The sequence below is a fragment of the Mus caroli genome, chromosome 11 (genome assembly GCF_900094665.2).
Source record: "Mus caroli chromosome 11, CAROLI_EIJ_v1.1, whole genome shotgun sequence".
NCBI classification, from domain to species: Eukaryota; Metazoa; Chordata; class Mammalia; order Rodentia; family Muridae; genus Mus; species Mus caroli.
The window spans coordinates 102,714,309-102,730,175 of record NC_034580.1 but is presented as its reverse complement, the minus strand read 5'-3'; the positions used below and the strand labels follow the sequence as shown (position 1 = coordinate 102,730,175).

General features: G+C 44.1%; 2 protein-coding genes across 6 annotated transcripts in view; one reads left to right on the top strand and one right to left on the bottom strand.

The window, feature by feature from the left end:
- The window catches only part of Smurf2 (SMAD specific E3 ubiquitin protein ligase 2), a 104,510-nt gene extending 96,587 nt beyond the window's left edge, over window positions 1-7,923 (top strand). For all 3 annotated transcript variants that reach the window (XM_029483488.1, XM_021175694.2, XM_029483489.1), the window contains 3 exons: window positions 3,084-3,285; window positions 4,894-4,969; window positions 5,225-7,923. In XM_029483488.1, the coding sequence (XP_029339348.1) occupies window positions 3,084-3,285; window positions 4,894-4,969; window positions 5,225-5,324 (378 nt within the window). In that variant the 3' untranslated portion in view covers window positions 5,325-7,923. The remainder of the gene's footprint in view (window positions 1-3,083; window positions 3,286-4,893; window positions 4,970-5,224) is intronic.
- Window positions 7,924-8,025: 102 nt separating this feature from the next.
- Cep95 (centrosomal protein 95) overlaps window positions 8,026-15,867 on the bottom strand; it is a 31,584-nt gene continuing 23,742 nt past the window's right edge. For 2 of the 3 annotated variants that reach the window (XM_021175478.2, XM_029483487.1), the window contains 9 exons: window positions 15,562-15,701; window positions 14,295-14,390; window positions 13,431-13,563; window positions 12,524-12,693; window positions 12,353-12,427; window positions 11,404-11,556; window positions 10,022-10,168; window positions 9,734-9,805; window positions 9,145-9,456 (listed from right to left, as the gene is read on the bottom strand). In XM_021175478.2, the coding sequence (XP_021031137.1) occupies window positions 9,265-9,456; window positions 9,734-9,805; window positions 10,022-10,168; window positions 11,404-11,556; window positions 12,353-12,427; window positions 12,524-12,693; window positions 13,431-13,563; window positions 14,295-14,390; window positions 15,562-15,701 (1,178 nt within the window). In that variant the 3' untranslated portion in view covers window positions 9,145-9,264. Of the gene's footprint in view, window positions 8,403-9,144; window positions 9,457-9,733; window positions 9,806-10,021; window positions 10,169-11,403; window positions 11,557-12,352; window positions 12,428-12,523; window positions 12,694-13,430; window positions 13,564-14,294; window positions 14,391-15,561; window positions 15,702-15,867 lie in introns of those variants that run through there. The other variant, XM_029483486.1, reaches the window with a different exon arrangement.

Sequence of the window (15,867 nt, the reverse complement as noted above, 5' to 3'; positions counted from 1 at the left end):
ACTATTGCTCATCTTTGCTAGAATACATTTAGAAGAAATGAAACAAGATAAATTATGAGGTGTTTAACCATTCCTGGGCCTTTGCAAACACCCATATAATAACAGTAATCAGCTCTGTATTGAACAGTTCCCTTTCCCTCTGTGTGAAGTCTCCCGTAGAGTACCACAGTAAACATATCCAACTTAAAACTACTATGAAAGACATAGTGAGGTTTGTTGGGAGTGGTGGAGCATGGCTGTAATACAGCACTTGGGCTGAGACACAAAGATTGAAAATTTAAGGCCAGCCTGGGCTACATAGCAAGTCCTTGTTCAAGAAGAGGAAGTATACAAAAAGGTTTTAGTCTACAGTTTATCCAGTGGCTAGGAAGTAGCAACTACTTGAAGAGTATAGATCACTTTTAAATGATTTTCTTTATTAGTGTTAATGACTTTTTCTTCCTTGTCTTTTTAAAAATCTATTATTTTTATTATTTTTAAATTATGTATAAATGCATGTGTCTGCATGTGGGTATGTGTATGTGAGTTCAGGTAACCAGGGAGGCCAGAGGTTTTAGATCCCTGGACCTGGCCACCCAACATGGTAAATTCAGTTCCCTTGGAAGAGCAGCAAGTGCTTTTAACCACTGAGCCACGTGTCTCTCCAGGCCTGCTGGTCTCTTTAATAGATGTTTGCAAACAGTCAGTTGACTCAGTACTATCCCTAGCTCCTTCTGTGACAGAGTAATGAAATGGCCGAAGACAAGGCGGGAGGAGGGGAACCTAAAGCTAAATGGCTAGGGTGGAGTGGACCTGAGATACACGACCTTCTTTGTTTATGTTGTGAATCAAGAGTTTGCACTAAGCCAGGAGTGGTGGTGCACACCTTTAATCCCAGCACTCAGGAGGCAGAGGCAGGCGGATTTCTGAGTTCAAGGCCAGCCTGGTCTGGTCTACAGAGTGAGTTCCAGGACAGCCAGGGCTATACAGAGAAACCCTGTCTCGAAAAACCAAAAAAAAAAGAGTTTGCACTATAACAGGCACTCTTCTGACAAACAGGATTTAGAGAGCATTTTTAGTGTCTGAACTCATTATTTCAGAGCCATTGTCTTAGTTAGAGTGCTAATTGCTGTGACAACTCTTATAAAGGACATTTAATTGGGGATGGCTTACAGGTTTAGTCCATTATCATCAAGGTGGAAGCATGGCAGTGTCTAGGCAGGGATGATGCTGGAGGAGCTGAGAGTTCTACATCTTCACCCAAAGGAAGCCAGGAGCAGACTGACCCTTCCACACTGGGTGGAGCTTCAAAGCCCACCTGCACAATGACATACTTCTTCCAACAAGGCCACTTCTCCCAACAGTACCATTCCCTATGGGCCATACATATTCAGACCACCCTTTTGGGAGGTGAATTTTATTTGGTGGGCAAGATTTACAGTGTAGGTTTTTTTGTTTTTGTTTTTGTTTTTGTTTTTGTTTTTCTGTATAGCCCTGGCTGTCCTGGAACTCACTTTGTAGACCAGGCTGGCCTCGAACTCAGAAATCCACCTGCCTCTCTGCCTCCCGAGTACTGGGATTCAAGGCGTGCGCCACCATGCCTGGCTTACAGTGTAGTTTTATCACTATTGAAATGTGAACTATACAAATTAAGTTATAGCTTACACACTGTTAGAATTCACTGATAAACTCATGATTGGGGGGTCTCTCAAGATGATTTAACAGGTGAGGCCACATGCCAACAAATCTGATGACCTGAGTTCAATTCCCAGACCCTAGATGGTAGGAGAAAAATGATTCCTGAAAGTTGTCCTCTGAATTCCACCTGTGCATTGTAGCTTGTGTTCATGTATACCTACCTACCTACCTACCTACCTACCTACATACATAAAATTAAATGAATAAAGCAAACTAGTTATATATGTGTGTGTGTATAATATATATATATATATATATATATATATGTAGAGACATGTTAGTATCAAAATGACTTTAATATAGTTCTTAAATATTGATTGTATTAGGATGTCAAGTGGAACACTATAGCAGAATTCATGTGTTTTGTTTTTTTTATTTTTCAAGACAAAGGTTTCTCTATGTAGCATTGGCTGTTCTGGAACTCACTTTGTGTAGACCAGGTTGACCTCCAACTCAGCAGATCTGCCTCTGCCTGAATGCTGAGTTTAAAAGTGTGTGCCACAACGCCTGGCCCTCAAGTATTTACATTTTAATATAATTTCAAAGTTGTTAGTTAAGTGAATTACGTTACATATCCAACATGTTTCTTGTGGTACACTCTGGATCATTTTCACAGGGAAAGTGAGGTAGAGGTGACTGTGATATTAGAGCAAAGAACACTGCAGGCTGATGACTGCCTCAAATTGTAAGCTAACAGTGTTAAAACGAATGTAAATCAGTGCAGACCTAAGAAAGGCACAGAGAAACCTGTATTATTTCTTCTCATCCTCTTTTGGAGACAAGGTAGTAGGTCAAGCTAGCCTTAAACTCATGTTGATCCCCTGCCTCAGCCTCTTTAGTGCTGGGATGATAGGCATGGTGTGTTACACCCAGCTTGTGTTTACTGAGTCTTGATTTTTGTCTAATGTTTTAAAATTTTAGAATTCTATTTTGAAACTGGAGTTTTTACAAATCTTTGTTCTTGTCTGAGTCCTTGACAGTGATTATTAGACACTGGGGACAGGACCTACAATGAGTAGATACTTCTGGAGATTTAAAGATACAGAGCAGTGGTGTCACTTGCCTTTAATGACAGAGCTGGAGAGACAGAGGCAGGCAAGTCATTGAAGCCAGCCTGTTCAAGAGAGTGAGTTCCAGGTTAGCTAAGGTTACGCAGAGAAAAACCCTGTCTCAAAAAAAAAAAAAAAAAAAGGAAGGAAGGAAGGATGGATGGATTCAGACCTGGCTGTCAGCAGACACTGAGTTACCGTCTCTGCAGCACAGGGTCTGTTGGGTCTGTTTTGAAAAGCTTTCCAGATAATGCAGCTGTGTGCGCTTGTGGGGAATGCTCACTGCTAATCTAAGATGACTTGGGAGGCACAGCTTTGATGTCCACTGGCTTACCACTCCTGCAAATATTTCAACAGCTTATTATTTGTGGACTTGGCAAAATTGATGTGAGTGACTGGAAGGTCAACACCCGGTTAAAACACTGTACCCCAGACAGCAATGTTGTCAAGTGGTTCTGGAAAGCTGTGGAGTTTTTTGACGAGGAGAGACGAGCACGGTTGCTCCAGTTTGTGACAGGGTCCTCTCGAGTGCCTCTGCAGGGCTTCAAAGCACTACAAGGTAAGGTGTCATGGGATGGGCACACAGGTACTTGGCATCTACTCCTGCATGGGTGGGGTGGGGTGGGGTGGGGTGGAGAGAATCACATTGTCTGGGGTATGTTGTAGTTTTATAAGCCCTGTGCTTATAAAGATCTCTGACTAGCTCCCACATGGAACTGCCATCGCAGCTCCTTCTGGAGAGGGTATTCTGACAGGCTTTCTCTGTGTGGAATGTAGGTTGGAGCCTAGGTACTGATGCTCTGTTTTTTTTTTTTTTTAAAGATTTATTTATTTAAAATATGTAAGTACACTGTAGCTGTCTTCAGACACTCCAGAAGAGGGCGCCAGGTCTCGTTGCAGATGGTTGTGAGCCACCATGTGGTTGCTGGGATTTGAACTCTGGACCTTTGGAGGAGCAGTCGGGTGCTCTTACCCACTGAGCCATCTCACCAGCCCCCTGATGCTCTGTTTTGTACCTTGTGGTCACCCTGCTTTAGTTCTGTATGGAAGGTCATTCACCTCCATGTTGACATCTCAGCTTGGCAAAACCTTTACTCACCTGAGATGCCTCCTCTGCCTTTCTTTTAGCAGAGGGAGGCAGCATGAATTTTGAAAGCCAGTTGTTTGTTCAGAGCACTGTATTTACTATATGACTTGAGGCCATCTTGAATTGTTGAGGATTGCTTTTCTGTGGGATAAGCTGTTGCGTTTTGCTTGAGTTGGTAACATTGCTGATGATTGTGGTGGATCATTCAGTGGCCATTGCTTCCTTCACCTTTCAGCTCTTCCTTTTCAAAACTGCTGGTGAGGAGGGAGAATCCGCAAAGTGGGACTAGTACAGAACTCATCAGCAGTTGCCCACAGAGCGCTCAGAAAGCCTGGGCAAAGCTGCCTGACGTTGTGTTCCCCTTCCCTTCTTGGGGAGCGTGGTGTCGTCTTCTCTTCTGTGTTTGTATGGGGCATGTGTGCTGACTGAAAGTGTATCCTGTAGACTGCTAATCTTTGCTTAAGCTCAGCTTGAGTCATAAACCTAAATTTGCGTTAGAGTGTCATCTTTTAAAATATGATACAAATGTATATTTTAAGCATAATAGCATATGCCTGTAATCCTAGTCTTCTGGAAGCTGAGGCAGGAGGATCTTGAGTTTAAGACTATCTAGAACTACATAGCAAGATTCTATTTCCAAAAGAAAAAAAAAAAAAAAAAAGGCCAGGCAGTGGTGGGTGATGGCACAGGTCTTTAATCCCAGCACTTGGGAGGCAGAGGCCAACCTGGTCTACAGAGGGAATTCCAAGACAGCCAAGGTTACACAGAGGAAAAGGAAAGCAAACCTAATGCGTTCTTATTGCTTGGGATGCAAATATTCTGTGGCACGTGGTTTGTTGGCAGAGGAACATCGGTTAAGCCTTTTGCTCAGACAGCACTGCTGATGCTACGGCACCTGGCCTTAAACACACGTCGCTTACAACCTCAAAGCCAGGCTACTTTTCCTATGAGCCCCCAAGTTGGTGTGTGTGGATACAAGGTGCTCCCCAGCTCCTGTGGTTTATGTTCCAATTTATTCTGAGGCTTTGGAGATGGGTTCATGTGCCTGCTGTGATCTGACCCACATTCCTTCACTGGCAGGTGCTGCAGGCCCACGGCTCTTTACCATACACCAGATTGATGCCTGCACGAACAACTTGCCAAAAGCCCACACTTGGTGAGTTATTTTTGTAGCTTTTCCTCTGTCATTCTAGGCAAGTTTTTGTTTAAAAGAAATGATGAGCACTTCTTTTAAGTGATTTAAAAAGTGAAGTTATTCAGAAATCAGTAAGCAAACTCCAAAGTCGTGGTCTTTTCTTTAGAGGGCTGCCCTTCTAACTTCCTGTATGACACGAAGCCTATGCTATGCTCGCTTGCTGTACCTGCTGACTTGTTCTGAGTGAATGATCAAGGCTCATTTGCTTATTTACAGCTTCAATCGAATAGACATTCCACCCTATGAAAGCTATGAGAAGCTCTATGAAAAGCTGCTAACTGCCATCGAGGAGACATGTGGCTTTGCTGTGGAATGATGGGCGCCAAGGACTTACCTACAGCTCTTATTTATTCCCTGGCCAACAGCCTCCTTCAGCAGCGCTTCAGAGAACGCTGGGATACAGGACAACCTCCTCCCCTGCTCCTTAGATTCTAGGACACTGGGAGGGGAAAGGACAATTTTGAAATTCCTTTTCAAGGAAAGATAAAGGTCTTTATGCTTTGCCATGAGGACACACTCAGCTGCTATTTAAAGTTAATACCTTGAACCTAAAGAATGCTGACCCCTGTGTCTCCAGAGTTAGGCAGTATTCTACACTTAAAAGACTACTACTATTTTTATACAAGGTTATCTCCCCAAATTGCTTCTCAGATTCGTGTCTCTCCCGCACAGCAAGACAACTCCAGCAGTCGGTACAAGTCACACTTCATTTTGATTGAATACATGATTTTTGAACAGCTCCTATACCTGCTCTTTGTAAGAAATTAAATAGTTATTTTGGATTGTTCCACCTTTGTAAACAATTGGCTAAAGAGGGATCATTACCTTGATGAAATTAAGCCATTTACATGTTTAGTTGTGGTTTTCTATAGCAGAGTGTTATATTTTGCATTATGTGGGTCACTGTAGCTTAAGTGGGGTTTTATATTTTTCAAGTGTGACTTTCTTGGAAATTCTTAATGCAGCCATTTAAACTGAGTTTATTTGCTACCCTTCCTGTTTTTAAGATGACTTTAAAAAAAAAAAAAAAAGACCTCATGTTCTTGAATCAAGAAGATCAGGTATTTTGGATTTACTTTCATCTTAAATTGAAATACTGCAGTTTTATAGCTTCTCAGTATGTGATGGGGTGGATTTTCATTCTTTGCTGGGTCAGCTTGTTTTTTATATGCTATTTCTATAAACCAAAGTCTCTAATAAGTACATCTAACTTATATTTTAATTAAGTTTCTAAAAGGAAAATTTTTGCTCTAAAAATCGTTTAACAAGTTTGAGAGCCCTGCTTTTACCTCATTGGTTGAACTGGAGGTGGTAGTGTGCATGGTGGGCCAAGAATGTCATACATGTGTGATGTCAGCTGGGCTGACCATGCCCGTGATCCTGGCTCCTGGGAAGCTAAGGCAGAAGGGGCAGTTCAAGTTTGAGGCCAGCCTGAACTACACAGCAGATCTTGCCTCAAATAAGAGTGACTCTAAGTCAGTCGTACAATTTACTCCAGAACTGAAGAGTTCATGAAGTGAGGGAGTGGAGGCCAGGCTGCCACACTGCTGACTTCAAGTGTGGGAGTTACGCTTTCAAGGTGTGTGGCCCATCCTGTGATCTAGAAGGTAACAAAAATTCTGGGGTGAGGGGTTGCAACCATTAAAAAAAAATCACATTGGATTTTAAAATTCAACCATCAGAACAATGCACTATTATTTTTAAATATGGATGTGAAATAAGAATAGCAGATTTTGCTGAGCTTGGCACAGGGCCATGAGGAACACTTGACAGGAAGTGTAACTCAGCCTGGTGGCTGACACCCGTGATCCTGTCACTAGGGAGGCAGAGGCAGAAGCGTCAGCATGCCAAGGCCAGCCTCACCTACACAGTGGGTTTGAGGCTCCATGAGACCCTGTCTCAGAGGACAGGGATGCAGTGCTAAGGAGATGCTGCTTTCAGCGGTTTTCCACGCAGTGTAACACAGGCAAATCCCACCGCTTTTTGAGTGCCTTTTAACTTTATTACAGTGACTTGACAGAGCTTTAAAGGAAATTGCCCTATGTAACGGTCTTCAATAGCACAGACATCAAAAACATGATTTAGATTTAGATTTCAAAATTACATTGCCTGATTACTTCCAAATAGGTGCTAAGCAGACAAAAATCCCCAGTGTCACAGAACCTGGACTTGCCTTGTGTTTAATGTGAATATTTATCTGTCCCCACGTAGCCTTCCTCCAGGCGCTCTGTTCCATCAGGAAAGCTTCATTTTGACCAATGGTTCCCTTGTGCTCACATGCAGTAAGAGGCCACTATTTCCTGGCACAAAGTTTTAAAGCAGTGCTGCGTATCCTGTACATTTGTTTTGCAGTTTGCTCTGTATTTTACAGTGCTCTCCCCACCCCACTCACATTTACAGGCCAGAGCACAAATTTCTCTTCTCCTAAATCCACTATAATTTGCTTTCCTAGACAACACTAAATCTGCCCTGAGCTTGCAGTGCATCGGACAGATGGCACTGGTGGGTGTTAGCCGCTTCCAGTGCCTGCAGGGTCAGCAGCACAGCCTCGCCCTTCAGCTGCAGCTTACGGTCGGGGCCACGTGTGGTGGTTAATGTTCTCACGCTAGGATGATGATTGTACCAAATGCTGAGTTGCTGATTCTAGATGTAATTAGTTCACTTTATGTAATATTCTCCTTTTCTCTAAACTGACTTTAAAAACAAAGTTTTATCATTTCCATTGTATTTATTACAGAATGTTTTAGCCTTGATATTCTTTGTAATTTCACTCATTTGTTACATGAGCTTTATCAATAACATCTGTATAAATGGTTTTTAAAAATTAACTATGTACGTATGTATGTATGTGCCCATGCCGAAGCTGAGCAATAAAATGAATGCTGTTTGCACTGTCACAGCAGCGAGGTTTGTAAGAATACTGAGTTTTTACTTGTTTTGAAAACCATGTTTGGCTTTTCACAGGCTATAGCGGGGAGCCTTGAGTTGGAAAGACTGCTGCTTTCCTCCAGGCTTAGAGGCTGGCACCCGGCTGCCCTGAGGTGGAACCGGCTGGAAGCGGGGCAGTTCTCTATCATGGCAGCTGAGACTTCCCATCGTTGTTGGGGGCCATGAGGTGGTGGGACTTCTGAGAAGAAAAATCTACAATCAGGTCTGTCTGCGGTCTGGAGGGCAGTGCTGTGGCTGGCAGATGGCCTAACCTTTGCCAGCATGCCTTGGTGTTAAACAGTAAAGTCTTGCAAATGAAAAGGAGAGGAGTTACAGCTCCGTGAATGCCAGTCGATGAGAGTACAGCTACATACACAGATAGGGAAGAAATGCATGTGGGTTCCTTCTTCACCATAATGTGTGGTCTGTGAATCAGTACAGCAGAGGCTGCAACAGCTTAGAAGAGCTGGAAACAGAGCAGACAGCAGAGTATAAGACAGGTCCTGACAGTGTTCTGTAGTTGCTTCCTCCAGTTCTTTTCTAGAGGGATGAGGGATGCCAACAGACCCCTCCATGGCTTGCTCATGCATCTTGACAGGTGACTGCCATGGTGAAGAGCTGCTGGCACAGAGACTTTCAGGGAGCCGCACTCCAGTGCTGCTCTTGTGTCAGTACCTATCTGGGGGGCTTTTTCAGTAGCATGAAGTCAAGAGACTAGTTATAGGATAGATGGAAGTACACCAGAGGGTATTACCCTTTTATGTTAATACTCTAAACTGGTTTGTGTAGTTATAGTTAAAAGGCTATATAAAAGTTAATTTTCCTGAAAGGTATAGGGGTGCAAGCCTGTAATCCCAGCACTCAGATGCCTGCAGTCATCCTGAACAGAGATGACCTCATCTTCTAGCCAGGAAATAGATACGGCTAGGGAAATGGAAGTCAGCTCCCAAATGGTAGACGAGGGACTTAGGACTACATAGCTCCTGAACTCCAAAACAGTAGCCATTATTGGCTTCATCCACAGCCTGTTAAGATACTGTTCTTGGTCCTGGAGTTCATACAGAGTCAATAACTTTTATTGACCTCTATCAACATGCTTCACGAGTGGGCTGGCAGGACTTGCTAACAGCTTTAACAGAGCTAAATGCCTTTATTCCCTTTCTCAGGTTTTAGGTTATAAATTCAAAAGCAGTAAGCTTTAAGAGAAAGTTTTTATTTAAAAAAATTCTAAATTTTAACATGAATACATAAATTAGGCATATTCTGGTTTAGACTGTTTACTGGCTCAGGTCTAGCTCTGTTCATATTAAGGTGTCCAGAAACTTCACCTATGAAGTTTGGCCTCTTGGGAAAGGATTTTTACTGTACTGGAAGGAAGCCAACTGCAGCCGAGCTTTGAAGCGCTCAGCTTCTAGCTCCCGGAAGAAAGCATCGTCGTCGTTCTGCGTTATCATGTGCTGCAATTGCTGAATCTCCTCCTCCATTTTAGCTCTCAGCTCCCTCTTCACCTTATGTAATGTCTGAAAGAGAACTCAGTCAATCTGAAGCTTGTGACTCTAATCCAGGCCCCTCTATGCTCACCCCTGACCCCCATCTGCCCGCTCCTAGCCGGTTCCTCCAGAGAGTTTAGTGATTTGTTGGCTCCCTTCCAAGACCAGAGCTGCTAACATCAGCCCATCAGGTACTTGGAAGCAGAGATGGATTCTCTTTGTATTCTCTCCATTCTTTTGAAGTTACAATAACATCTTCTGTTTCCTTTTAGGAATAATTCCTAATTCCTGTCCTGTCCATTATTACCTGAGCCTGGAATTTCTGTCTCACTTTGAGTTCTTGACGTTCCTGTGAGATGGCTTCTGCTAGCAATGAAAACTGTGGGGAAGAAAAAACAAATCTTCCATCACAATGCAATTAATTCTTATACTCCATCTTAAATCAAAATGAAAATAGGGCAACACACACGGGATACTGTTTTAAATACTGTCTTAAATTTGCCTTAGAAACAATCACTGCTGCAAAGCTGTGCTGACTGCATAGTAGCCAGCCATGACCTAAGCCAAGCTGACAGGCGCTTGGGATCAAGCCCACCTGGTCCTTATAGTAGTTCTCCATCGAGTCCAGCTCATTCTGGTGCTGTCTCTTTTCTTCGTTGCGTTTCTCTTTGGTGTAGTTTCTTAGGTCTCGTAGTCTTTGTTTCTGAATTTGTAAACCTTCTTCAAACAGTTTCTTAAAAATCTGTTGGTTATTTAATCATAAGTTATACTGCATTTCACAAGGGCTTTTCAAATAACAGCTTTCCTCATTGTTCACAGACATAAAATTACTCTTAAAATATACATACATTGTGAATAGGTCTTAGCAGACTCAGAATTGTGTGACTATCCCAGACATGAAACCTATGTTCATCAGCACTGCTGTCCTCCCTTCCTGTTCTGAACACAGCCTTAACCTGACACACTTCAAAGGTCAGATCCCCTACAGACAGAGCTGTCACTTTTTGTCATTCTACTGTGTGAATATAAGTTTGATTCACAAATTCTTAAACTGAGAGGCATGGGTCCGTTTTAGCTGTTTTGGTTGCTATGTGGGTGCACAAACACACACCACACACATACCCATCCAAAAAGTCTAACCCTACCCAGCATTCCAGTAACCTTCCAAAGTACTGCCAGATTTATAAAAGCAATCACACCCGCCACAAGCCCATCGGCCCTGTGTGAGTTCTGTCTTCCCCACACGTCCTCACAATTTGTTTTAGCCATCCCTGTGGGTGTGAGTGGTGTCTGCTGTGATTTTCATTTGTGCCTTCCTACTGGTGCTCAGCGCCCTCTCAGGAAAGATTTCTGAAGCATCTGTGCATGTTATCAGTAACTTGGGGGTCCTCACACTTTGGTTAGGCTAGGACCATCAGTGCATCTTGTGGGAACAACTCACAGCATGGTAATTCTATGCATGTGCTGTATCACGCAAGCATGCCTTAATTTCTGTTGCCTGCAGTGTGCTCTCAAACCCTTAGAGCAGCTGTACTGCAGAGCATGTGAAGGAGGTCGAGGAACTTGTGGCTGCATCTTAGGAGGAGAGCCATGAAGACAGAGGAGACGGGAATCCACAGCCGGGCAGTGAATCAATATCAAGCACAAGTCCTGACTGCATATGCGATGTAGATTTGGATTTTGGATCCAAATTGAGGTAAGATTTATAGACACCAAAAAAAAAAAAAAAAAAAAACCATAAGGCCGGGCGTGGTGGCGCACGCCTTTAATCCCAGCACTCGGGAGGCAGAGGCAGGCGGATTTCTGAGTNAAGGCCAGCCTGGTCTACAAAGTGAGTTCCAGGACAGCCAGGGCTATACAGAGAAACCCTGTCTCGAAAAACCAAAAAAAAAAAAAAAAAAGATTTATAGACAAAGAAACTGGTTCCAAACATAAGTTCCCCTTAGCAGAGCTAGACAGACAGAAAGGTATACATACCATTTCTTCCCGGGTTCTCATCTTCATCATTTTTGCACGTAACTGAACTCTGTAATCATCGTAATATTTTCGGGCACGAACACTTTGATGACGATTTTCTTTTATCTTTGATTGGGCCAATCTTTGTCTCTGAATTCGGTCCCTGAAGTCTTGCTAGGGAAGGGGGAAGAAGGCAAGCAGAGGGCCAGCTTGAGCATTCAGCTCATCCCCTCAGCTCCCCACCATGAATGATGCCTTCCAGCTGTAAGCTGGGCATGCAGGAAAGACCATGGCAGCTCCACCCCCACAGTCTGTGGAGCAGCACCGACGTCCCACTGTGCAGAGCACATGGGCCCTGACACTGATGAGCCACTGTCCTGTGTCCTGTCGACTGGGTCAGTCACATGGTCTTGACTCAGTGACCAGGCAAGTTTGAAGATGGCTTTTTAGAAACTATTTAAGATTAATATTTCCAGAGCTCTACTCCCAACTAAAGATTTTTAAATATCTTTGGCAGGCTGACTTCTGCCTTATCTGGTCACTATATTAGCTAGGGATGATAAGTATGATTTCCAATCCAAATTATAACAAAACTGGCTCTCTGCCTGGAACCGGAGACAACAGCGCTAAGCTACGACTCTGAGCACCGACATGGGCTGTGGAGGTAGAGACAGAAATGGGATAAAATTTCAACTCTGCCTTTTGCTCACCAAAGAGAAAGCCAGGCAACTCATTTTACATCTGAAAGCTTAGGCTTTCATCTCAGAAAATACCATCCCTAATTTGTTACTATAAAGAAGTGAAAAACAGCCATGTGGCAGAGATAAAAAGAGTTCTGCAGCCAACTGCTGGGTGTGTGTTCAGGTCTGTGTTGGTGCAGTGTTGGGATATATTTTCCCACAGGCACGTGTTACAAGAGTCTGCCGCCAAGTTGGTACCGATAAGGAAAAGGGCACTACTCCTGACATACCAGCCTCTTGTTATGGTCATATTCTTTCTTGACGAGAGCAGTGAGGAGGTCATGCCTTCTCAGGGCTTCTTCTATCTTTAAGGAGAACACAAAGCAAGGAGGTTAATGGTCCGGTGGAGGACAAGCTCTCCCTGTGTGTGTCTGTGCACTTAGGCTTGGGTAGGAGCTTACTTCATCCTGGAGTTTCTTCTTGGATCGGTTCTCTCTCTGCGCTTCCCTTTTGAGTTGTTCAACCTGGGCCATCTGCTGCTTCCACATTTTGGTCAGTGTTGGGTCAGAAACATAGAGAAACGGAAACTGTTCCAGCATCAGGGATAGCAGGCTGTGTTCACTTCCTTTCACTGTGAAGAAACGAGAGATGCTGTTGATCTAAAAGAGTTCTCATTCCCACCTGCCTGCTAAACTAAACTAATCTCAGGGCTCTGGTGCTGCTCCTAAAAAGAACCATCTGGAGTGTATGCTACTTCTGTATTCCTACAATCGAGGCTGAAAAGCTGAAAAGTTCCGACTGCAGTCTGAGGAGTCCATCCACACCCCTTAGCAGCCTCGGGGCCTGTAGGCAGATACTTCCCGTGAATGAAAACGCAAGCCACCTCAGCTGGCTTGCAGGCATATGGCTGGAGAGAACAGTCCCTGCTGGTTAACAGTTGGAAGCCTGGCATTCACCTGACCTTGTTTCCTTGCACCAAGGCTCGCTCTACCTCAGGAGAACCAACTGTCAGTGCATAGGGCTGAGCGGGCCATCTGCTTGCTTGAAGCATCCATCCCTTGCCTTCTACCAGCTTTCCGAAGACAAATGGAGCAACCACCACCACCACCAAAAGGTAACTGGAGTGCGTGCGGGAGAGAGACTTCTGTCGGAGCAGCGGAACCCTGGCCGTTCTTTGGGTGTCCACAGATGGTACCTGATTTGGGAGCTGGTTCTGATTACAGAAGCCCAGCCCTATGGTAGTAGTAACACAAGAAGGGACTTTTGACAGCTAACTGGTGGATGTCTGTTTTCAGCAGCCTCTGGAATGCGACCTTTGTGCCCAGAGGCTGCCTGCTGGCTGGCATCAAGGACGTCAGAGGCTCTTACTCAGAGATGCCTTGCTTGACTTCAGGCGACCATCTCCTTTTAGACTTGGAGCTGCAGTTTTTCTGGAGTAAATCTTCTGGACCTGACTCCGTTTGGAAGTTCCTTTAGGAAAGACTTCTCTGTATGACTTTCCCTTAGAGGCGGATGAAAAGAACAGAGGAGAGAAGGGGGTCTACAAACGCTTTTATATAGTCATCTCAGACAACACACTGACAGAACAGCTGACTACCAACCACCTTCTTAATCTTGGTTTTCTCTCCCCCAACAAACCAGCCTTTCCCCGCTTTAGTAACCACAGTCCCACACCCTAAATACAACTGCTATTGACATTTGTATGGGCTGGTTTCTTTATAACCTTTTCTAAGTATATTAAGAAAACCTCAACAAATTCAAAGCACCTCCTGAACCTCTGTCCTGCTTTCGCTGCAGCGTCTGCATGTTGTTTATTTGAGACAGGGTCTATTTAGTTCTGATTATCCTGGGACTCAATATACAGACAAGGCTGGACTCAAACCACGGATGGCTTCTGGCTTCTGCCTCCAAAGTGCTGGCATTAAGGTCAGGCACCACCACACCCAGCTGGGAACCATCTTCTGAGCAGAAAGCAAGGACTTGGGTTTCTCACACTCAGATACACAGCGCTTGGGATCCTGCCCCCTCTTTGTCAACTAAATCTATTTTAACTCTTTACAAATCAGTATGCAAGAACCTTTATGGCCAAAGTTTAGGCCTTAAACTTTCGTCCTCTTGTATCTGAGCTGGAGGACCTCTTATATCGTGAAGTGAAGCCCTGCCTTCTGCTAAGAGCCAGTGACTGTCCTCCTCCCGCTGTGACACTCATCGCAGGTAGAGACTTTTACCCACTGTTTCCTCTTCCTCCTCCTCCCTTATCCCTCGAAGTCCAACGTTCTCTTGAACTTTATGTTTTCTTAGTTCCCGTTCAAATGCTTCAGTCAGTGCCTGAGAAGAACAAGGTCATGTAACGCAGCTGTCAGGAACATTCATCTGGATTCCCAGTCTAAAAGTACCAAGTTCATTCACATTTCCCAGGTTGCTTTCAGGCTGCTTCATAAAAACACACTGTGCTAACAGACAGTAATCGGTACAGAAGTGAAGCTGAGGCAGTGGCTTTCTTCTTACAGGTTTTATACTGATGCTCCTCTGGATGGACGTTACCTGCTGAGTATAACTGTGGGTGTGTTCCTCAGCCTCTCCCCACTGCACTGTCTGATACAGGGTCTCTTACTGAACCTGGGGATCAGACTCCAGGCCTCATGCTTGCAAGGCAAGCACTTGCCTATCTCCCAACCTCTGAGATATAACTATTATATGTCTTCTAGTTTTCACCAATTTAATTGACACTATAAAAACTCACCATGCCAGGCAGTAGTGGCTCTTGCCTTTAATCCCAGCACTCAGGAGGCAGAGGCAGACAGATCTCCCAGATCAAGGCCAGCCTGGTTTACAGATCAAGTTCAATAACAGGGCTACAGGGAAAACCCTGTCTCAAAACAAAACAAACAACAAAAACAAAACAAAACAAAATCCACAACTACAGCAAACAAGAGTACTAAATCCATACATTTTAAAATCTCTGTTCTATAATACATCTTCCCTGGTAATGATACCAGGTGTCTTGCCTGCATGTATGTCTGTGCACTGTGTGTCTGCCTGCCTAGTACCTGTGAAAGCCAGAAGAGGGTGTTGGACCCCCTGGACCTGCAGTTAGACAGCTGTGAGCCACTGTATGGGTTCTGGGAATCCTATCTGGCTCCTCTGGAAGAGCAGCAAGTGCTCTTAAAAGCTGAGCTCCCAGATGCCTCCTCTAATGAGTAACAGTCTCATCCCATTGTATCTTTCCTGATTCCCTTTTCCTCTGACTTCTATCTGAAAAGAGCAGGCCACATTGACCTCTTTTCTTCATTCACTGAACACTAAGCAGGTTATTTTCTTGATGATTTCATGACTGTATCTCTAGTGAGAATGTACACCATATTATATAATCCTCTGTCGTCCATTCAACTCAGGCCCAGTGAACTTTGGTCAGTGGTTGTGTGTTGTTCACTGTAATAGCCAGCTGAGGGGAAATGGTACATCAGTGACGAGTAATAGTCAAGGAATGAGGGTGTACCTTTGCTTGGAAATGGCATGAGTCTGTCCCTTTAGATTTGTGCTGCCTTTTTCTCTCTTTCTCTAATTGTCTGTGTTTGTTCACTGAAGATGGCGACAGTGAATGGGACCTGCAAGGTGCCTTTCTGCACGTAGAAAATCCTGCAACACAGAAAAGTCATTCGCCATTAGTTCCTAACTGGAAACTATTAAATCTTAAAAAAAAAAAAAATGACACCATTGCATACACTAGCAAGATTTTGCTGAAAGGACCCAAATATAGCTGTCTCTTGTGAGACGATGCCGGGGCCTAGCAAACACAGGAGTG